General features: G+C 39.0%; 1 protein-coding gene across 3 annotated transcripts in view; it reads left to right on the top strand.

The window, feature by feature from the left end:
- The window catches only part of COPB1 (coat protein complex I subunit beta 1), a 37,963-nt gene extending 15,202 nt beyond the window's left edge, over nucleotides 1–22,761 (top strand). For all 3 annotated transcript variants that reach the window (XM_075129387.1, XM_075129388.1, XM_048855511.2), the window contains exons 7-22: nucleotides 342–479; nucleotides 2,204–2,323; nucleotides 2,906–3,013; nucleotides 3,108–3,254; nucleotides 3,937–4,082; nucleotides 5,324–5,420; nucleotides 6,078–6,238; nucleotides 7,424–7,544; nucleotides 8,004–8,231; nucleotides 8,387–8,566; nucleotides 9,777–9,921; nucleotides 11,876–11,995; nucleotides 12,482–12,627; nucleotides 15,905–15,994; nucleotides 16,997–17,152; nucleotides 19,659–22,761. In XM_075129387.1, the coding sequence (XP_074985488.1) occupies nucleotides 342–479; nucleotides 2,204–2,323; nucleotides 2,906–3,013; nucleotides 3,108–3,254; nucleotides 3,937–4,082; nucleotides 5,324–5,420; nucleotides 6,078–6,238; nucleotides 7,424–7,544; nucleotides 8,004–8,231; nucleotides 8,387–8,566; nucleotides 9,777–9,921; nucleotides 11,876–11,995; nucleotides 12,482–12,627; nucleotides 15,905–15,994; nucleotides 16,997–17,152; nucleotides 19,659–19,718 (2,163 nt within the window). In that variant the 3' untranslated portion in view covers nucleotides 19,719–22,761. The remainder of the gene's footprint in view (nucleotides 1–341; nucleotides 480–2,203; nucleotides 2,324–2,905; nucleotides 3,014–3,107; nucleotides 3,255–3,936; nucleotides 4,083–5,323; nucleotides 5,421–6,077; nucleotides 6,239–7,423; nucleotides 7,545–8,003; nucleotides 8,232–8,386; nucleotides 8,567–9,776; nucleotides 9,922–11,875; nucleotides 11,996–12,481; nucleotides 12,628–15,904; nucleotides 15,995–16,996; nucleotides 17,153–19,658) is intronic.
- Nucleotides 22,762–23,211: the final 450 nt, after the last annotated feature.

The following is a 23,211-nucleotide window of genomic DNA, read 5'->3' on the forward strand; positions in this document are numbered from 1 at the left end:
TTTGCACACATCTGATTTGCTTTAACCTGGACTGGGAATAAGTATGTTTTTGTTTTCTGTGTTTTTCCCTCTTTTATTTATGGAGTACCCCATACGACTAGCTAGTGCAGGACATTCTTTACAAGTTGAGATTTTAAGAGGTGTATAATACTCTCTTACTTCATATTGCCTGGTTCCAATCAACCTAGACTGAGGGGCTCTTATCCTCAAACAAGGTCATTCCTGCTTTTCACTGCCTCCTGCAGTGAGGCAATTAAGGAGATAAACTAGAGTTCTTGTATTTTTAAAATAGCTTTTTATTTTTCTTCAGTATGCTTTCCATCTATTGTTTTCTCATCTAGGTCTGCCATGCTAATCCATCAGAAAGAGCTCGATTTATACGCTGTATTTACAACTTATTGCAATCATCTAGTCCTGCAGTAAAATATGAAGCAGCAGGAACACTAGTTACACTCTCCAGTGCACCAACAGCAATCAAGGTATTGCAGTGATTTATGATGTTTAAGAATGCTTTAATAACTTCTCTACATTACACTGGGTTAGCATACATTACAGTTTAACATGTGTAATGTCTGAAAGATTGACGTTCTTTGTCGCATGACTGTTTTGCCACTAGACAAATGACTCAACCATCTTGTGACTATCTCCCTTTTCAATGGTTGGCTAAAGTGAGCCTCTGGATGTCACTGGCCAGTAGGAAACGAGTTGGTGGTCTCTATCCAATTGTCAGTGGACAGATGTAAACATTACACAAACCACCTCCACAGCTGATACTAACTTGCAATCTTCTTGGCACTCTTAGCAATGAGGCCAAATGCTGAATAGTTACAGAGACTAAATTACGCTCTCATCCATAGTTGTGGTCCTTTTAGGTCAGGACTGAAGTCTGTTAATGGGACAGGGAAGGTTTGAGCAATCTTATGCTGTTGCTGGCTTTTTTGTGCCCATTTTGTGGGTAAACAGAAGTCTGTGATGTAAAGGGCAGTCAGCCTGACACTATATCGTATCAAAAAATAAAAAAACTCTACTTTGAATGGTACCTTACAGTATGTGCTAACTACTTGTGCTAAACAATTTGTTCCACCTTGCATTTCGCTGTGACCCTAGGCATACCTTTCCCAGAGCTGAAGAAGAGCTCTGTGTGGCTTGAAAGCATATCTCTCTCACAAACAGAAGTTGGTCCAATAAAAGATATTACCCCTCCAACCTTGTCACTCTACTATAGTTTCAAAGTCAAGTGAAGTATTCATTCTTTTATGTTCTTGCTACAGTGCAGTCACTTTTGCTAAATGAGATATGATAGTTAGAATCCGTGTAAATAAAACCATACTTAAAACAGCAACAAGTATTAGCATATCTGGTTTGGTTTTAGTCTATTGTGGAGACCCAAATTTTGTAGAAATCAATGGGAGTCTTTCTGTTCATTTCATTGAGCTTTGGATCAGGTCTGTGTACTATAAGCTGGCATCAGCATGATTTTTTTTTTTAAATTTGTTGTTTAATTTTTTTCATGAATTTGCAGAACATGTTAGGATATCCTAATGGTATGATTTTTTATGTGAGTGTTCTGTATCTACACAAGTAGCTTCATTGAAGTAGGCCAGCCTGTGTAGCTATGGGTTACTCATTTGAGTAAAGCTTGCAAGATTGGCTCCTTAATGTGCAGCTGAACACATTATATATTTTGTTTATTTGATCTTTTTTGGAAGAGGGAACTGTAGAAACAGACCCTATCTTTAGCCTGTAAAATTTGTGGTGTGAGTATAAATCATGTGTTATGGCTGGTGAGATTTCCTTTGGAGCTGGAAGAACAAAACTAATTTAGATGAGCTTTCTACCTCACCATTGCCTTTGCAACTTTCTGAAGTTGGATGCTAGTGTAAAAAAAATTCTGGGTATTTCTGGCCAGCGTCTCTGCTCAATAGGTAAAACTGCCTTGTAGCAAACAAAAGGCTACCAGTAATGTGTCATCAGGCGAGCCCTAAATTGGAAAACGGTTCCAGCAATGAAATCCTAGAAAACTGTTCAGCTGCCTAGTTTCTTTTACATATCATTAAAATAACCCCTCATGTTTCTAGAGTGTGTTCCTTCATTGGATTTCCCCCGGGAATTGGTGGTTCCTAGAAATAGTTGTTCTTATCTTTCCCACAGTATCTAAAATTTTTTGAAAAAATGCTTTCACTCTTTTATTATTATTATTTAGGCAGCAGCTCAGTGTTACATTGACTTGATTATTAAAGAGAGTGATAACAATGTGAAACTGATTGTACTGGATCGCTTGATTGAGCTGAAAGAGCATCCTGCTCATGAACGAGTGTTACAAGTAAGTGCCCTACCGTTGTTTTTTGTTCGCCCTGGGAAACCTATTCTGGATTTTACGTTAACTAAAATAAAATTCTGTCATTATGGTAAGAAAAAATAATGTACTTTCAACATTTAAAATAATTGGTGTGTTTATGAAACGCTGCTGCACAGTATTTTGTTTAGGTCTAGTTTTACTCGATAAGCATGAGAAGTAACAGTGATAAGGGGTGACTTTTTTGGAAACTTCAATGATTCAGTTTGTTTGAAAAATGCTACATAAAATTACAGCATATTAGACAAATATTTTGTATTTCCTTCATGAACAGTCAGGCTTCAGATGCTAATCTCAAAACAGGGAAAAAAAGTTAAAAAAAATCTTAATGGAGACTAAGAATCATTTTACCATTATACTTTTCTGTCAATATGCTATACACAACTTACACATCTTTTTTAACTATCTCTTCAGTAATTCTGTACTATAGATTTGAATTTGTATATTTGCACAAAAAAGAAAAGACTTAATTAAAGCAAGAAAAATATTTTTTTTGTCTGACTAAATGTTGGTTTTGAAACTTAAATTAAGTGTGTTTATTGATTTCAGGATCTGGTTATGGACATACTGAGAGTGCTGAGTACTCCAGATTTAGAAGTGCGCAAGAAAACCCTTCAGTTAGCTCTGGATCTTGTATCTTCTAGAAATGTGGAAGAGGTAAATACATATTTTTTGTGTGTGTGGTTTCATTCTAGCTTGTTCTTCGGTGAAGCATATGATTCCTTTGAAACTTATTTGATATGTTTTATAGCTGGTGATTGTTTTGAAGAAAGAAGTGATTAAAACAAACAATGTGACAGAGCATGAAGATACTGACAAATACAGGCAGTTGCTTGTTCGGACACTGCATTCCTGCAGCGTTCGGTTTCCAGATATGGCTGCAAATGTTATTCCTGTGGTATGCAAATATTTAATTATATTTACAGTAAATGTGTTTTAACTGATCTCCAAAATCCTTGCTACTTTCTCCAAGAAAATAACTGAAGCTGAGATCTTACCTTTTAATATCTTCTTTGTAATGGTGCTATTGTAAATTATACTTTTATTACCCTAAAAAGTTTAGGGCTTCTTTGTTATTTGCAGGTTACCCATCTTCTATACGTTTTATTTTTTGCAAAAAATAAAACAAAACAAAAACCACCAAAAAAACCCAAAACATTTTACTGTTCTTGATGAACGCGAACTGCAATTTTTTATTTTTTTTTTATCGGTATACAGTAACCCATGCAAATAGAAAAAATGTTTCAAGGTGCTTATTTATTGGAATGCACAAGTTTTGTTTGAATAAAGTATGAAAGCATGAATGCTTTGATCTCTGGGAATGAATAAAAAAGATATATAGTTCGTACTCTTTATTCTTCTGAATTAGTAGAGAGAACTTTAGGGTACCTCAACCTTAAATCAGTTTGACATCCGTTTGCAAATGACATGCAAAATACTATATTCCCTTCTGTTTCTTGTCCTTGTTCCTTCTGTTGCTGTTCAGCACTGGATGCTGTAATAGTTCTTGTAAAGCTTGTGACCATTTAAAGTTATGTAACTGTGCTGTTTGAGCTCATGTTCACTCCTGTTTATTCTAGTTGATGGAGTTCCTAAGTGATAATAATGAAGCTGCAGCTGCTGATGTCTTGGAATTTGTGCGTGAAGCAATTCAGCGGTTTGATAATCTCAGACTACTTATTGTTGAGAAGATGCTGGAAGTCTTTCATGCCATTAAAACTGTCAAGTAGGTTTAAAATATTTTTAAAGAGTACACTGCACATTAACTAAATTTAAGAATTTTCATGCACTTTGAAACTGTTTGAAAGGAGAAATTAGATGAGAGAATTTTATTTTGAGCAAACTTCAGAGTAGAGTCATCCCTATTTAAATTGAATTTATATTTGCCAGGAAATTATTTCTGGGGAATTTCTTTCCCTCCAAATTTTTATGAAAAACATAATGAATTCATATCTCATTGAGTGAGGAACATTGACTTAATAAATCTCATTTTTTATGATGCAGTTGTTAGTTGTTTGCTTTGCATTTACTAGACGGCAGAATTGATAATGAAGGCTAAATCTAAAATGTTGTGTCTGTTAAAATAACCTAGTGTTGCCAAGGGATGACCACAACATGATTTTAAATGCATTTGAAGGAAACTAGAAATTGCTTATTGTAAGTTACCAGAGAACTCCCTGTAAAAGAATTCCAATCCACATAGCAGAATATGAAATAAGTGGTGGCTGCAAGGAGTCCACGCTTCCTTTGCAGGGCACTAAAAATTTAGTATTCCGATGGACCAGCAGAGCTTCAGTCATAGCAGAAGTAATCACGTTTTTTTCTATGACATTATACCACTTTTATTATTGTGATACCCAATGCACATCTGAATCATAACTTCATTACAATCCAGATCAAATTGTAACTTCCTATTGGGCAGGAGATGGACTAAATTGAACAACTGGGGATTGTTCATCCACAATACCTGTTTTGATTGAAATCTTCCTAGAATATATTTTTCCTTATTGACCTGATAAAATCTGACCCAATTTCAATGTGTATGGTTTATTAGAAACATCACAACTGACCTCATAATAACATCGCGGTTCAGCTAAGCATTTGTAAAGTGTTGGAATTGAATTTACAGATGTTAAGATGAATGTAACTGGGAATAAATCCTTAGCAGAAAACTCTACTTGTATAGTTATTTTAATTTGACTATTGAGTTTGTAATTATACAATGGGATAGGATAGCAGTGCCAAAAAGCTGATTGTCTTGACCAGTCACATTATATATTTTTTAGCTTGTTGCGTTCTGTAAGCACAATGTGTTTTCTTTTCTTCATGCTGTAACTCATAGCCCCATGAAGCTGTTCAGTGTAGCACTTCCTCATTGTGCATTAGAGCACAATGGAAAAATCATTACCCATAGTGCTAGTTTCAGCAGTGCTTTAAAACATGCCTTAATGATGTTTCTTATCTCAGGATTTACAGGGGAGCTTTGTGGATCCTTGGAGAATATTGCAGCACAAAGGAAGATATACAAAGTGTAATGACAGAAGTCCGCAGGTCGCTGGGAGAGGTATATGTGTATTGTCTAAAAAACTTTCTGCTTTTATTTTTATATGTAATGTGTGTTTCAAGAGAAGATTTAAAAAGTCATATAAGATGCAATAGTATTTTGAACTTCTAGACTTTTGCAGGCTCTGTCATGTGTAGTCTTACTCTAGAGCAAAAATTATTGATGACCTCATGCATCAATATTTACTTCTGATAAACTCATAAACCATCATCTTATACTCCGAGGAAGCAATATCTGATGATCTCATTGTCAGAACAGGAAACAAGAATCCTTATTGGGAAAGAATACGACAAATTTGAAATTATAGGGTACAACTTGACTAGTGTGTGTCTGCTTACAAATGGGGAGTACATGAGGTTTTAATTTGTAAAAGGCATCCAAGACAGTATAGTGGGGGCAAGGCTTATTCCTGTTTTGGGATGAACTCCTGGGTACATTAACACCCCCTTCAAGAAGAAATTTAGAAAAATTGTCCAAATTATTATGCTGTAATTGACCTTTCCCTGTTTAAAAGGTGGAGAATCTGAGGAAAGTGACAACACTTGTATGAAAAAAAGGCTGCTTTCCTTAAAACAAAAAGATTGTCTTTATATTCAAATTATTTACTGAATTCTTTGTTAATTTAGCATATATTTAATGTCTCCTGTTCATTGTCAGATCCCAATAGTGGAATCTGAAATAAAGAAAGAAGCTGGTGAACTGAAACCAGAAGAGGAGGTGACTGTAGGTCCAACCCAAAAATTGGTGACGGAGATGGGCACCTATGCTACACAGAGTGCCCTCAGTAGTTCCCGACCTGCCAAAAAGGAAGAAGATAGGTAACTAGGCATTTTATATTTTACTAGTGGTAGCTACATTAAAAATGGTGAGAACTCTAAAGCCTTTCCAGAATTCTTTTCTGTCTGAAAAGGAACTTCTGCACGTGTTCTTTCGCTAAACATTTCTTCCTAGGAGAGGGTTTTGGTGTGTGTTTTGAAACATTCATTTGCTTTATTGCCCCTCAATATCCTTACTTATGTCAATCTCCAATAGCAAACTTGTGTCTATCACCCCTTTAGTTCTTACGTGTGCACACAAAACAGGGTGGATTGATACTTGTCCAAAATGTGGTGCTGTAGCAGCAACAGCCACATTTTCTAGTTGTTTCCACTTTTCCAGAAAACAGTGTATTTTTCTGGAATCCATTTTCCTGTGATAGACTGATCTAGTTTAATATTTGCTTTTAATCTTGGGTTGGTCTGTAGCTTTATGATGTGGACTGGCAGTGGAAATCTGAGAGTTTTTTCTTCTATTATATTTTCCACTTTCTGTCTTCTCTTCTGTCATTCTCTTTCTTTGTTTCTTCCATTTTTCTCCATGATTTTATCCGTGAGTCTTACTATTCTTTCCTTTTCTGTTTTAGTCTCGCCCTCTGTTTGGTGCTGAATTAATACCTGAGCTTTATGGTAAAGATCATTGCCCTACTGAAGGCTATTATCTTCCAGATAATACTTTGACCACTTGTGATCTTTAGTCAACACATGGCATTTCTTGTAAAATTACATTGTTAACTCTGATGTACTGGCCAAATTCCGATTTGGGTAAATTACATTCTGTCTACCTAAATTTCCCCATCGATTTTAATTGTGTATGGTGTTTGTCACTTGTTACCTAAATTACTGCTTAATGTTCCTGTGCTCTGCTAAACAGTTGCATGTTCTATCTCACTGGTGGATGAAAAGATTACTCTTATCTACTTCACAGTTATTTTGTGGCTTAGGTAGCTTATACTGGTATAGAGCTGTGAGATCCTTTGATGATAAAAAGTAAAAGTTATCCTTTATTCTTTCCACTTCCCGTCTCACTGCCAGTGTATGTAAAACTTCACTGAGTCTCTTGAGACCTTCCAAACCGTCTGTACAACACTGATCTCACAATATGAGAGCTAAAGTAAAGTATGGAAAAAAGGAGGATGGAGACAATGTCTTCCAAAACCAACCCCTCATGATTGACTTTCTTTGCAGACCTCCATTACGAGGATTTTTGTTGGATGGGGATTTCTTTGTTGCTGCTTCCCTTGCCACAACTTTGACTAAGATTGCTCTACGCTATATGGCTCTTGTTCAGGAAAAGAAGAAACAAAATGTAAGTCATATTTCCTCTGGCAGTTCTTACAGATCTGATCATAAGCTTTTGAGAGAGGCCCAAAAACAAAATGCCTAAATTCCTTGAGTTTTTGATAGATAATAGTTAATCTAGTCACAAATAGAATCATAGAAGATTAGGGTTGGAAGAGACCTCAGGAGGTCATCTATTCCAACCCCCTGCTCTCAAAGCAGGACCAACCCCAACTAAATCAGTTGGGAATCAAAGCAACATCAACCTCAACTAAACATTTCTTACTACTTTCCAACTTGTATGACTGGCAGGTCTCTTGGGATCTAAGCAACGAGTCGCTGACACAAATCATCTTACCTACTGGGATATCGTTTTAATTTTTAACCATATTTTAAACTTGAAGGTGAATACAAATTTAAATATTTCTACACTTTTAAGGCTATGTAAGATTTAATAACCCCTTTCCTCTCTCCTTTCCACCTTTAGTCTTTTATTGCTGAGGCTATGTTGCTAATGGCCACTATTCTCCATTTGGGTAAGTCCTCTCTTCCCAAGAAGCCAATTACAGATGATGATGTGGATCGTATCTCCCTATGTCTGAAGGTTTTGTCAGAGTGTTCTCCTCTAATGAATGATATTTTCAACAAGGAATGCAGACAGTCCCTTTCTCATATGCTGTCAGCTAAACTAGAAGAGGAGAAACTTTCTCAGAAGGTGAGATATTGTAAATTTCATTGTGTAATCTTAAACTTTTGGGTGCTTGAATTTTGAAGAAAGCTCACATCCAGGAATACTCCAGGAGCTGCATAAAGTTCAATACTTCAGTGTACGTTAGAAGATAGAATTAATATTTTGCTTTCTTACCACAGAAAGAGTCAGAGAAGAGGAATGTGACAATTCAGCCAGATGACCCCATTTCCTTCATGCAGCTTACTGCTAAAAATGAAATGAACTCAAAGGAAGACCAATTTCAGCTGAGCCTTCTGGCAGCAATGGGGACCACGCAAAGAAAAGAAGCTGCTGATCCCTTGGCATCCAAACTCAACAAGGTAATGTATAATTCAGTATCTTATTTCTGTAAGGGTATTACTCACACCTAGTGTCAAACGTTGACAGTTGGGTTTGTGGGGGCTAAGGAACCTAATTAAGCTCATCATATCTGAAAAGTTCAGTTAGGTTTCCTTGTTGGAGAGGAAGGCAGGGGGTCCTGAGAGGTAATGAATCCTTTTGTCCCTGTGGTTCGTGATGCTGTCTTGACCCCATAGGGTGGGGAAGGTGGGAATTGGAGAAGGGAAACCAGGAGGCGGTGAGGTGGTGCAATGTTTGTTGGATGGCTCAAGAGCCAAGTAAGGTTTATTAGAGTGGTGGGAGGATGACGACAGGGAGTGCCATGGAGTGAAGAACCTGTTCCTTCCTCCCCTTATCCTGAGGCTCTTTTGGCTCCATGCAGTATTTTTTTGCTTCAGTTTCCTGCCTTCTAGTCCCAAGAAGCCATTCAGGAGGGTTCAAGGGAAAGAACCCCTACTTCGCTACCCACTCTGGGGACTAGGAAGCAGAAATATCTTTAAAAAATCAAAAATGAACAAAAAACCTAAGAAAATTCCCAGAGAAGACGACTTTCCAATATTTGGTTTTCGTTCAGTTTAATCATAACTTAGCATTTCCTGGGTTTCTAATGTTTGCTTTTTTACAAAATAACTAACATTATTGTAAGTTGGAAGGGCAGGGATTCTATGGTTTAGAGTTTGTTTTTTGTTTTTTTTTTTAAATCCTTAAGGGACTGATATGTATTCTGAACTTTAACTTACATTTAACAAAATCAAGTGTATGCATATGGTGGGGGTGAGGTGTCTGTTGCCTATTTAGTTAATCTTTTCATACCTGAAGACCCTCTCAACAGTGAAATTTATGAACTTTTAATGGTTCTTAAATTGATTACTTTAAAAAAAATCATTAATCAGTTTGTTGACCAAGCTTCTGTTGATAGGATGAAGAGTTAGTTTTTTCAGGGGTGGGCAGGGGTTTAAATACAAAAGTAATAAGCTAATAGTACAAAACTAAGGCTCTTCTTTGTACAGATCTCTTGTTTAATCTTCAGTTTTGTCTTAGACTACCACTCTCATCTGTCTTACTCAATATTTTTCTCTTTTTATATTGTTTCTGTTCCATTTCTATACTTGTGTGACCATGTTCAACATTTTAAACTGACAATGGGGAAAGATACTTCAATAATTTGTGTTAATTTTCTTTCCTTGACAGGTTACTCAGTTGACAGGTTTCTCAGATCCTGTCTATGCAGAAGCATATGTTCATGTCAACCAGTATGATATTGTATTGGATGTGCTTGTAGTAAACCAGACCAGTGATACTTTGCAGAACTGCACATTAGAACTAGCCACACTAGGTAAGGAATAATCTAGTGCAACAAGAATATTTGTTGATATAATTAGGTCTGAAATTAAGCAGTGGACATTGTTGAAGTACAAGAAGTTGCATCTCATATTATAAATGCCTAAAGAATTGTTTAATAAAACTGACTACTTACAATCTTAAAAGGTATTTTAAAATGCCTTTTAAAGAATTGATTTTTCCTGGACCAAGTGAACTTCTTTCTGCTGGTACTGATAATGTGATCATGTACCTCTACACAAAATATTTCTGTATCTGGTTTCACACTTACTTTTGTCACACTTCAGTTAGAAAAATAGCTTAATTTTTTATTTAGTTTTTTCCCTCTAGAAACATTAGCACTTCCTCTGATCTGCCCCGTTCTGTTTGCGGTGCTCCCAGGGTGCTAAGGACACTGAATCCAGCCTAACATTGTCAGCATGGGGGAGTCCCCAGTGAGCATACATAAAGCCAGTCTAGCTGGCTCCTGAACCCTTTTCCCTCCCAGCTCCAAGTACAGAGAGCGGTCAGGTGTGTGTCTAGTTGGGTAGGAGGAGTGGCTGAAGAGCATCGTGCTGCAGCTCTGCTCAGCTGATAGGGTTCCCTTAGGGAATGTTGACCACAGATGCATGATAGAGCAGCCCCAAGGCTGCTTTACCCTGCCCCTGGGCCAGAACTGGAACAGAGAATTGGGGAACTATAACCAACTTCTGGGCAGCCTTCTTTCTGTGCTTGCTTCGCAGTCAGGGTTAAGGCAGTGTGGGGAAACTTGGACTGCTGTTGCACGTTTTATCTGCTCTGTGGATGAATAAGGGACCTAGACAGTTCCATCACCTTTCATAAGCACGAAATTCAGACTAAAATTTGAAAGAAATATCAGAATAGGCACATGACTTGAATTTCACATGGAGGCTGCAGTGTATCACATGGAGGCTGCAGTTTTTTCTGTCTTTATTTTTCTTCACATCAGTTTTATACAATTGAATATTGATACAATATTGATATTATAGACCAGTGGTTCCCAACTTGGGCTCCGCGAGCCCTGATACCTTGCGGGGCAGAAGCTCCAAGCCCATGGACAGCGTTGGGGGCAGCTCCACACCTCCCCACTTCCTCCTCCTGTCCCACCACCTGGCCAGGTCAGAGTCAAGAAGCAGAGTCTGGCTTGTGCCATGGAGCAGGCAACCACGGCACTCCCCCATCTCCTCCTCCTGCTGGTTACTGAGGCTGCAGCTGCTCCTCAGCTCCCAGCCTCCTCTGACTGCTCATGCGGCCAGTAAGAGCCACCTAGTCGGTTGATCCAGCTCCATGGCTGGCAGAGCCCTCGGGGAGCAGTGACCGAAGGCGAAGGCCCTCCCAGCAAACAGCCCATATCTGCTCCTCTTCATGCACCCTGAGCTACACCTCTGCCTGCACGCTGAGCTATACCCCTGCTTGCACACAGTCCCTAGTTAGCCCCTCCGTGCACAGTTTGAAACTTTTTGAGCTGAGCTCCCCCTCTTTGAGTTACATTTGGTTGCACACCCACCCACTCAGACAGGCTGGGTGGCCTGCTGAGGTGAGTCAGGGGGTGGAGGTGGTGCTCCCTACCCAGGCCCCGCCATGCAGTGCTGGCCCAAACCCTGGTGGGCCCTGCCCGCTCCCAAAAATAGAAGTTAACCTGTGCCTATGCCCGAGGCCACCCTCCCTGCCCAGTGGCCAAAGTCCACCGTCATTTGACTTCAGTGGGCTTTGAATCAGGCCATTAATGTTTTAATTAACTTTTACATTTAATATGTCAATTTCATTAGTGCTTCAGCTGTCAAATATGTTGGTTCAATGTGTTTACAATTTATTGACTTTATGGCGATTTTGGTAAGATTTTAGAATTCAGATCAGAAATGGTAATCTGCTGTGTCCTGAAACAAATTTTAATTGGACTTTATCTTCTGTCTGTTCGTAAACTTTTCTTTCAAATTTTTTTTAAACAGGTGACTTGAAATTAGTGGAAAAACCATCTCCTTTGACGCTTGCTCCTCATGATTTTGCAAACATTAAGGCTAATGTCAAAGTAGCCTCAACAGAAAATGGTATCATTTTTGGTAATATTGGTAAGTAGACAAATCTGTGTGCCACCTTAAAAAAATTAGAATACTGAACTTTCTGTAGAAAAGTAGAATTGTTTTAAAAAGCATTTAATGCTGACAGATAAGTGAAATGTGTTCTACAAGATAGGAACGTTTTATTGCTGGATTTAAAAAAAATTATGAATGTAATATTTTTATATATGCTATTTTTTAAAAAGCATGCTGGTGTAACGCAATGTCTGTGGGTGGTCAGTAGTGGGGATTGAGCCTAAGACTCTTTGGATCTAAAAGCATGAGCCTCTTCTGCCTGAGCTAAAAGACCCACACCTGTTAGTTCAAAAGGTGTAGGAGATTTTGAAACATCTGGGATCCAGCCACTAGAAGAGGACAGAGATTAACACTCTGCATGTGTTGGTTATACTGACAGATCGCACTTGAATGCTTATTTTGTGTTGACAATTCTGTAGCCACTTTCAATTTGTAAACCTGTGGTTTGTTGTTTGTTTGTAGTGTATGATGTATCTGGAGCAGCCAGTGACAGAAACTGTGTTGTCCTCAGTGATATTCATATTGACATCATGGATTACATCCAGCCTGCTTCTTGTACTGATGCAGAGTTCCGCCAGATGTGGGCAGAATTTGAATGGGAAAACAAAGTTAGTTCTTTTGGTGGTGATCTGTTTGCCTAGCTTTACACTCGTACCTTACCTCAACAGTTTTGCAACTAAAACCATCAGTGAAAAATGATTTCTGTTACTGTAGGTGCTTCTGTAACATATTGGTTATTTTTACTTAACCCAAGCTTCATTTTAAAACTAGAAGGTTGCAGCTGTTCCATTCTGCAGATAGCTTGCCCTATATAAGTTAGTGTACTGTTGTCTTCTGCCAAACTTCATCATTTGAAAAGCTGCTCCAGGATTTGAAAGGAAGTCTCTAAGCTGTAAAATATGTAGATCATTGGTTTTAAAAGTCTCATTCTTCTGTTGGTTTCCTGTCACTTGTTTACTGAAGCCAGGCCTTGCTTTATGTCTGAGGTGCATGTAGAGCTTTACCTCCAATCCAAGGGAGACTCAATTGCAGCTGCAAAAATTGGCTCAGAGGTGGTGCAGTATAGTGTATGAAGCCTGTCACGTATTTTTGTGGACATGGCAGAAATCTTTACAAGCTCAGCGTATTTCAGGTTTCAGAGAATCATAGAAACATAGGGCTGGAAGGGATCTCAAGAAGTTATCAAGTCCAGGCATCTATGCTGAGCCAGGAACAAGGAAATCCAGGCCATCCATGATAGGTAAAGTTTGTCCAACCAGTTCTTAAAACCTCCAGTGATGTGGTTTCCACAACCTCACCTGGAACCCTATTTCAGGGCTTAAGTACAGTTATAGTAAGAAAGTTTTCTTAATATCTAACTTAAATCTCCCTTGTTGTAGATTAAGCTCATAACTTGTTGTTCTACCTTCTGTGGACATGGAGAATAATAGATTACAATCCTTTTTATACCAGCCCTTAACATATTTGAAGACTGTCAGGTCTCCCCACAGTCTTCTTTCCTCAAGATTAAATATGCCCAGTTTGTTTAACTTTTCCTTATAGGTCAAGTTTTCTAAACCTTTTATCATTTTTGTTGCTGTCCTCTGTTTGATCACATCTTTCCTAAAGTGTGGTGCCCAGAATTTGGTGTCATACTCTAGGTAAGGCCTCACCATCGCCGAGTGGAGTGGGACAGTTACCTCCCTTGTCTTACATAGGACACTCCTGTTAATGTGCCTGAGAATATGAGCCTATTTTGCGGCGGCATCACACTGTTGACTCGTATTCAATTTGTAATCTGCCCCAGATCCTTTTTCACAGTATTGCTTCATCGTCAGTTATTCCCCATTTTGTAGTTGTGCATTTGATTTTTCCTTCCTAAGTGACGTACTTTGCACTTGTGTTTATTGAATTTTGTCTTGTTGGTTTCAGACCAATTCTCCCATTTTTTGAGGCAGGTTTGAATTCTAATGCTGTCCTCCAAAGTGCTTTCAACCCCTCCACCCCTGTCCACCCCCGGCCCCAAACTTAGAACCCCTCCCTGCCTATTTTATAAGGCTATTCTCCACTCCGTTATCCAAATTATTAATGAAAATATTGAATAGTACTGGACCCAGGACTGGCCCTGCAGGACCACATAGACTTGCCCTCCCAATTTGACAGCAAATCATGAATAACTACTTTTTGAGAATCATCTTTCAACCATTTTATAATAATTTAATCTTGAATGTATTTCCATAGTTTGCTTGTGGGAATATCACGTGGGACTGTATCAAAAGCCTTGCTTAGATCAAAATATATCCTGTTGACTGCTATCCAACAGGCCAGTAACCCTGTCAAAAGAGTGGAATTAATTTGCATGTGATATGCACATCAAATTGGGCAACTCATTAGGGTCATTACATAGAAAAAATCTGTACAATCCCAGTCTGTAATACAGCAAATTACAATTGTACCCAACTAAAATGAATGCTCACATACTTTTCAGGCAGATCTTTTTCCCCAGTTTTTTTCTTTTCCCCCTACTCCCTCTAAATTTCTTCTGTCTGGTAATAAGAGTCTAAACACTGGGGCTGGGAACTCCCCTAGGCAAATGGGAGATCTTTAGCCCTCTTCTGTTAGCACAGGCAGTGGCTGAGCTGGCCCAAGAGCAACTTCAAAGCGATTGGTTTCTGTATTTGGCTGTTGTGCCAGCTGCACCCTTCTCCGTGGGCACTGCTTTTCAGCAAGTACATGGATCTTTTGGCAAGGTTTGATCCAAGGTCATATTTTTTTGTGTAAGCTTTGATGTACTAGGGCAGCCATCATAAAAAGATCTTTGAGAGGAGGCTGTGTGGTGCGCTTCCTGGAATATTGAGGCTGTAGAGCCCTCCGTACTTGTGTCCTTTCCCTTCCTCGCTCCCCTTGACTTCATCATCCAGTTTGTCTGAGAGTTCCTTCCCTGGGTCTTGAGCCTCGAGTAATCCTGGATCTACAAGATATGAGATCTAGCAAAGGCAGTTTGATTCTGGTATGGGAAAGCTTCTAGCAATGAAAAAAGGAAAAATGCATGCACACGCATTCATGCACACTCACTCTCACTGCTCCACACAACCTTTCTTGCAGTAACTTGACCTCTGTGCAGTTCTACCTGACCCAGGCTTCTGTTGGCCAATTAGCATAGTAAACCCCTTCTCCCAAGGAGTTTAAAGTAAACACCTAAAGCCTATCTTGCCTCTCAGACATATAAAACAGGCCCTTACCACTTGTAGTCATTAAAGTTCCAGTGCCACTTTAAGAATATTAAGTTTTTGTGTCTTTTCCAAATTTTTGCTCTAATTACGATCATCCTACCTACATTTCTCTAGCAATTTCAGCTGGATACAATACTCTTCTTCACTTTGTCCTAAACCGTCTCAGTATCATTGTACAGTGTTGAACAGTATCATAGTACACTATTGAATGGCTGCTTTTTTCAAGGGGTGGCTGTATTTCATTGAAGGGCAAAGTAACCTCTAGCGTTGGTCAGTCAGAGAAAAGCTACTGGACTACGTGTATCTTTGACTTGTTCTGGTGTGGTCATTCAAATGTACACATTTAGCCTGTAACTAGACTTGAAGCAACCATTCAAGATATGGATTCTTTCCACATGTTTAGCAAAGTACGATGTACACTTATTCTGACTAATTTTTAAATATGTGGTAGAAAGTAAGAGGCCATTCCTATTTAACCCCTGGATGGTGGAAGATGAAACCTTTATGTAAGATTCTCCAATATAAAAGGACTTAAAGCCATCAACAAGTACAGTATGCTACTACAGGATAAATGACAGTGACGCTTTCTTTTTTATAGTCCTAGAAGAAAAATTATTTAAAACATGTCAGAGAAGCTGATGAAAATGATCACACCTTGTTCTTTTTCTTGAAGGTTACAGTTAATACAAACATCATTGATCTAAATGAATACTTACAGCACATACTAAAATCAACCAACATGAAATGCCTTACCCCAGAGAAGGTAAGATACTTGCTGAAAATTCTTCAAGCACTTTTTAAACTGGAGTAAAATTACTGTGCAAGTATAAATAGACTTGGATTCCAAAATATAGCATTTTTTTCTCCCTTCTTGAATTCTTCTTGGGCATTGATTGCACTATTTGAATAATGTAGAGTTATTCTAACTTTGCAAGACACGTTGCATAGGATAAATTTCTAAGAACTCTCATCAGATATATTTATATATTTAAAAAATTAACAAACAGACTCACTCCTACACACACTTGTCCCTCTAGAGAGAGGATGAGAAAACAAACATTACACAACAGATGTGTAGTCCAGTTGCTTAATTCACTACTGGAAGGCACTCAGATACTGATGATGTTGAACGTAGTGTAGGAACCTATATAGAATAGTATTTTCCGGTGCCCTTTTTGGAGTTTGTGTTCTTTAGATTATTTACCTGGTCTAGTTTCTAAATTTATAAACCTCCACCAATTTTATAGATGTTTGTTTAGTCTGGAAGATGTTAGTATTCTTTAGTATTTAATACACTTTAGAAATTTATGCTCTAAGAAAGCTAAAAGGAAATTCATGTTAACTGGGTCGTTTTCAAATAGTTTCTTGCTTTAGCTGAGCAAGAAGCAGTTAATAAAATGTCAGCTAACGTATCTGCTTCAGAATGGTCAGCACAATTTTTTTTCAATAGGTCAAGACTTCCTTCCTTTCAGTAGGAATTAATCTTTCTTAAAGCCTTTTTGCTATGCATTACCTCAGAGCCTGAAAATGCCAGTTATGTCTTGTTTAAATGACTTGATTAAATCTCTGTCAGTTTTCATTTTAGAAAGATCTATTAATGTTTCCTTCAGAACTGGAGTTTAGGTATCTTACAAAATGCTGTATTTAGAAGGATAGGTTTTAAATATAAAAACCTGCTGAGTTGTGCTTAATATGGATCAAAATGTGTCTCTTAAAGGACAATTAGCCTTTTGTAAAGAGTTAAATTTAAGTGTTCTTTCTCTAGGCACTTTCTGGTTACTGTGGCTTTATGGCTGCCAATCTGTATGCACGTTCCATATTTGGAGAAGATGCACTTGCAAATGTCAGCATTGAAAAGCCAATTCATCTTGGACCAGATGCTCCCGTCACTGGCCACATACGAATTCGTGCAAAGAGTCAGGTAATGATGGTTTCTTTTTAAAGCTTTGTCTCTCTAATTTTTATTTGAGTTCTATAAACATTTGCAGAGCTTGCATTGTAGTTTATGGTTAATTTTTAGTATTGTTTAATTAGATTGGCAACTTTCAGGCAAGGTGAAGAAGGAAATCCCTGTCTCAGTTTTAAAACTAGGTTCTTCTGAATGAAAAGCTTCCATCTCCACTCCCCTTATACAGCATGATTGTTGACTTATTTTTTTTTATTTGGAGGGGAGAGCACTTCAACAGTTAGGTGGAACGGGGTACCTTAAACACAATTAACGTGCCTCATACAGCAGTGCATTATAATAGTCCAAGATTTTGCTGTATTTACACATCCCATTTGCAGTCCTATGTTCTTTTGTTATTAAAAAACATAATGTACCACCAACATGCCCGACATACTGTTTCTCAAAGTGTTGAAACAACCATTTTAATTTTCATCTCAAGTTGGAATAAAGGATCCTATTTTAAAAAAAAAAAGGATAAGAATGTTAGGAACCATTAAGAAAGGGATCTATAATAAGACAGGCAGTATCATAATGCCACTATATAAATTCATAGTATGGCATGGCATGCTGTCCTGGCCACCCCATCTCAAAAAAGATATTAGAATTGGAAAAGGTATACAGAAGGGCAACAAAAACCATTAGGGATATGGGACAGCTTCCATCTGAGGAGAGATTAAAAAGGCTGAGACTGTTGATCTTAGAAAAGAGACAACCAAGGAAGGATATGATAGAGGTCTATGAAATCATGAATGGTGGGAGAAAGGGACTAGGAAGGGCTATTTATCCCTTCACATAATACATGAATCAAGCGTCAGCCAATGAAATTAGTAAGCAGCGGGCTTAAAACTAACATAAGGTAGTACTTCTTCACACAATGCACTGTCAACCTGTGGAACTGGTTACCAGGGGGTGTTGTGAAGGCAAAAAGTTATGAATTAGATCATTTCCTGGAGGACAGGTCCACCAGTGATTATTATCTAAGATGGTCAAGGACGCAACCTCATGTTCTGGGTGTCCCTAAACCTCTGATTGCCAGAAGCTGGGACTCGATAACAGTTGCATTACTCAATAATTGCCCTTGTCTGTTCATTTCACCAGAAGCATCTGGCACTGTCTGGTGTCAGAAGACAGGATACATGGCTAGATGGACCTTGGGTCTGACCCAGTGTGGCCATTCTTGTGGTAGTCTATGTATTTGCTGTGTATATAAAAGAAGCCTACTTAAATATGGTGTTCTTCGAAATGTGTTGCTCATGTCTATTCCACATCCCACCCTCCTTCCCCTCTGTCGGAGTTGTCCAGCAAGAAGGAACTGAGGGTGGGGGGAGTGCACAGCGCCCCTTATACCATGCCATTGAGGCGCCACTCCACGGGTCGCTAGGGGCGCTCCCCTACGGGTACTGCTAGGAGAAAAAATTCTGGCACCGGTGCACGTGGCGAGCATGCGCATCTGTCATGGAATAGAGATGAGCAACACATCTCGAAGAACACCAGTTACGGAAAAGGTAACTGTCTTTTCTCACTTCCCGAAAAAAGGGATTTTGTGGGAATTTTTTGGTCCTTATAAAACTTAACCTTGAATAAAGAAGAAACTCATGTATAACAAGAAGTATATTATACAGCTTATCATAAGTGTTCCTTTAGGACTTTCAGATTCAAAAGAACCATTTACTTGATGCTATTGGAAGAATTTTGAAATGGTTTTAATAGAAGTGGATAGTATGTTTACAATGGAACCGTTAATGTCAATGGAACTCCTACATAAGACACTATGTTCAGTTAAGTCTGCGACTTGGTCTAACCGAGGGAGTAATTCACTATTGATTAAGTAGCAGCTGGAACTTTGAATTTCCTTATTTTTGTTAGTTTTACTGAGACTCTAAAACACACACACACACACACACGTTATTCTGTTTATGGGCTCATATTTTTTATGGAGGTGGAAAAGATTTTTGGGGGCTCAGCATGTTGAGAGATGGTGTCTGCATTTATAATTTATTAATTTTGTATGTATTATGCTAGTGTTGAGCTTTTCCAATGCCCTAATTTCAATTACTGCCATTTGGACTGACCTTTGTAACTGCTGGACTGACCGCATTTTAAAATGGTGCAACATCAAGGGTTAAAATTCTTGACTCTTGCTCTTTTGGAGTGGTGGTACAGCTTTCTAATATCAAAAAATATAGTCTATTTATGGTTCATTATTTCAGCAAGATATTATACGCAAATCTAGCTTATTCATGCTTTTTGGAAACTATGTACTGAACTGTAGCTACAAATAAATAAAATGTTGTCGTTGAATTAGAAATATTCTCTTTTCCATGGAATTAGTTTCATGAATTTTATATATGGAACTGTTGGTTAATACTGGTAACGGAGAGGTGGTGTTGTGGTTTTTTTGGGTGGGGGCGTTGAGATGACAGTAATTTTATGAAATAGCCAAGGTGTGAACGTCTTTCCTTTTTTTATTTCCTTACAGGGAATGGCCCTAAGTCTTGGAGATAAAATTAATCTGTCTCAGAAGAAAACAAGCTTATAAACTTTACAGTTAATCTTTTCAGAGCTTTTACAGTTAAATTTTAGGTATGTGGCTTGTTGGATTCAGAACATCTTGTATTCTTCCATGTTCTGTAATTGTAGAAGCAGAGCTTTTGTGCTGAATGCTTTCCAGTGGATAATTTATAGATTCTTCTGAGCAATATCGAGTAAAACTTTAAAACATCAATTTATTTTTTTCTCTTTTTCTTAGAAGTCATGTATACTTTGTCTCTAATGTATGCTGACTATTTCACAGTACAATAAACACATCTAAGACAGGGTGGTTTTGTTCTAATTTACAGATAAACTCAGTATTATTTGATTACTACTTTTTATATTTCAAGAAAGTAAAGTTACATTGCTTGCGATGTTTATTGTGAATGAATAGCCCTGAAGTTTGTAAATATGCACCTATGTGACTCTTAAACTAATACTGTGATGTCTCTAAAGGAACTTAAACTTCAGAGTTAAATCAGAGACTATCTTTTATGCAATTGGTTTTGGTAATTTAATCACCTGGTACTGGCAAAACTTCAATACTAAAAGCTAATGCATATTTCACTAATATTTGCTATTGTCAATCCCAGCTCTTGCCAGCAATGGGTGAAATTTAAACTAAGTCATGTTCTTTAAGCTGATTCTGTTTGAGAGAAATTAGAATAATGAATTAGGAAAATCTTGGTGTTTCTTTTGATCTGTTATGAGTCTTTTTAGTAGCATATTTTGCTCATCTCAGAATACCAAAAAGGGGCAGAGGTGTGTTAGAACTAAGCTGTAGAAACGTAAGCAGTGTTTTAACTGGATGCAGTGCACATAGCCACCTTCATAAGATCAGCAAGGAAGGATTCAGATTGTGTGTGATCATGAGTTGAACAATAAATTGCACTGCGTTTGTGTGGGTACACAAATTATGGAAGAGGTTTAGGGGGGAAATTCAAATGATGGTATAAGCATATCCTTATGCTGATGTTTGCATACAATAATATTATAGATGGCAGAGCTATATTAAAGTAACTTAAGACCCTAAGTACACCCCTGTCATGGCCTTGCCCCCTGCTTGGGCAGCAGTGGTATTGGCTAGTCACAGGAGCAGTCTGCTGAGTGGGTGAGGAGCCCACCGCTCCTCTTTGAGAAACCTGAGCCTCCCTCCTTCCCAAACTTTCGTTCAATCTTCAGCTCCCACTTACCCAGAGGGAGAACTCTGCATGAACTGCAGTGGCTGTGAGAATCCCTGTCATCCACCCACCACCCCTCCTGCACCCCAGTTCCTCTCCTGGGGTGGAACAGACCTTCTGCTCCAGTGGGCTTCAAAGTCAACACCCCGGTAAGATGGTTAGAACAGCTTGCATCTATCAGCTGTTGTTTTAGGCTGTTTGCAAAATGCATTGATTACACTTGTCAAGTTATCAAATTGCTTCTTCAAAAAAAAACCAAAAAACCAACCAACTGTGAGAACTAAAAACATCATTTTGCTTTTAAACAAAACCTTACATTCCTATGTCTCTCATGACATGACACAAGAGAGGGAGTGGAAGGCATGTGCCTAAGCATCAGTCCAGCCCTAATGATAGATTTCCTGTGAATTCGGTTTTCATTTCTTTATCCTCCTGCACCCTCAGGTGCATAGGGTGTCTACCTGTTTCTGCCACTTATTTTGGTCTTGTGCTGTTCTGTTCAGGTTTCAGAGCATCATGTTGATGGATTTAGCTTCTTTATTGCTCTAAATAATGTTTCTCTAGGTTGGGATGGGGAACCTACAGCCTGCAGGATGGATCTGGCCCAATGCCTAATTTCATCTGGCCCGCAGCAAGTCTCCGTGCCATAGGCCAGAAGCCCTGAGCCTCAGTGCCCTCCGCAGGGCTGCAGTGCAAATACCGGCTCGCCCACCTGTGGGGGGAAGCTAGGGTTGCCAGGCCGTTGAAAATCGAGTTGGCTCTGCGCAGCTCTGGGAAGTGGTTGGCATGTCCCTGCGGCCCCTAGACGAAGGTGTGATCAGGGAAGCTCTGTGAGCTACCCCCACCCTGAGCGCTGCCTCCATAGCTCCCATTGCTGTTAACCCTGGCCAATGGGAGCTGCAGGGGAAGTGTCTATAGATGTGGGCAGTGTACACTGCGCAGAGCCATCTGACTGCGCCTCCGCCTAGGGGCCGGACATGCCCACATGGGGCTGGAGCTGTGAGCGCTGGCTCACCACGCGGTGGCAGGAAGCCCTGAGCCTTTGCGCCCTCTCCCTCCCCCCATGGGGCTGTGTGTGACCTGCAACTGATTTTTTCTTTGGGTCAGTGGTCCCAGATAGAAAAAAAGGTTCCTGATCCCTGCTCTAGGTCGCCCTCCTTCTTTTGGAGGGGTGTCCATGTTATCACTTGTCTTAAATATGTCAGTCGTCATCTTGTCATGTCTGATGCTTTAAGTTAGTGCGCTTTGCTTAGAATTTCTGATGTAATAAATGCTTTCCAGTGGACTCTGGAAAATCTTGTGCAGGCTACACAAGTGAAAATCCACAGTAACTCCATTGACTGTAGTGGAGTTACGCTGGATTTACACTGATGTAATGGATTAGAATATGACCCATTGTCTCTTATAGTGCATATTCAGAAAAATATTCTACTTTTCTCCCACATTAATGAAAACAATAGTTTCAGGCCAATAAATTGATTACTAGAAAAACATTTACAGTCGTATCTTGTGAGCAAAGAAAAGCCTGGAATCCAGTAGTGTTCACCTCTCCTGAGGGGATAGGATTAGTATAGCATGCTTGAGGAGACTGCGTCCTATGTATGCTGCAGACCCCAAACCTATGGGGGGCCTCCTGAACTGTGACTACTAGCACCTTATTGCCCAAACCCTGTTTCGGGTGTAAGCTGTAACCCTGAAGCTATAGAAACAGCCATAGAACACCCTGGTGGAAGATTCTTATCTGTGCAGAGCTCCTCAGAGCCATTTGTGAATGTGCTGCAAGGCGTATAGGATTTAACCTGCCATGAAATACATTTTGCTGTAAGCTTTTCATTTGTGTAAGAGCATGAAAATAAACGTTCAGCACAAGTTAGTGTGCCTTCGGGTTTTTCCTTTCTTGCAAGTATCACAACTTCCATTGTTCCCCAAAATAAACAGAACATGAAATAGACAGTGGTGCCAAAGTTTGTCTTCCAAAAACACACTGCCATGGACCATGTACATAAGAGTAGTGTTCTTGAGGAACCTTAGTTCAATAGTGTAACTTTGTTCTGGTTTAACAGATCCCTTGGTACGAGCTTGATTAATTTAGAGGGAGTAGTTGGTGGTAGAATTGGAATCTGAGTCCTATGTGGAGGTGTCCTTGGTGCTCTTCTGAGCTGCGTGGATATTCGACAGATGTGCATTGATGTATATTCTACCTCCAGCTACTAGAACCCGTTGTGGTTTGCTACAGGGTTTTTTTTCAGTAACTAGTGTACAGGCCATGTTTGGTTCATGATATGTCTCTCTAGTATAGTTTCATATACCCTGAAAAGT

This window comes from Caretta caretta, chromosome 6 (genome assembly GCF_965140235.1).
Source record: "Caretta caretta isolate rCarCar2 chromosome 6, rCarCar1.hap1, whole genome shotgun sequence".
In the NCBI taxonomy this organism is placed as follows: Eukaryota; Metazoa; Chordata; order Testudines; family Cheloniidae; genus Caretta; species Caretta caretta.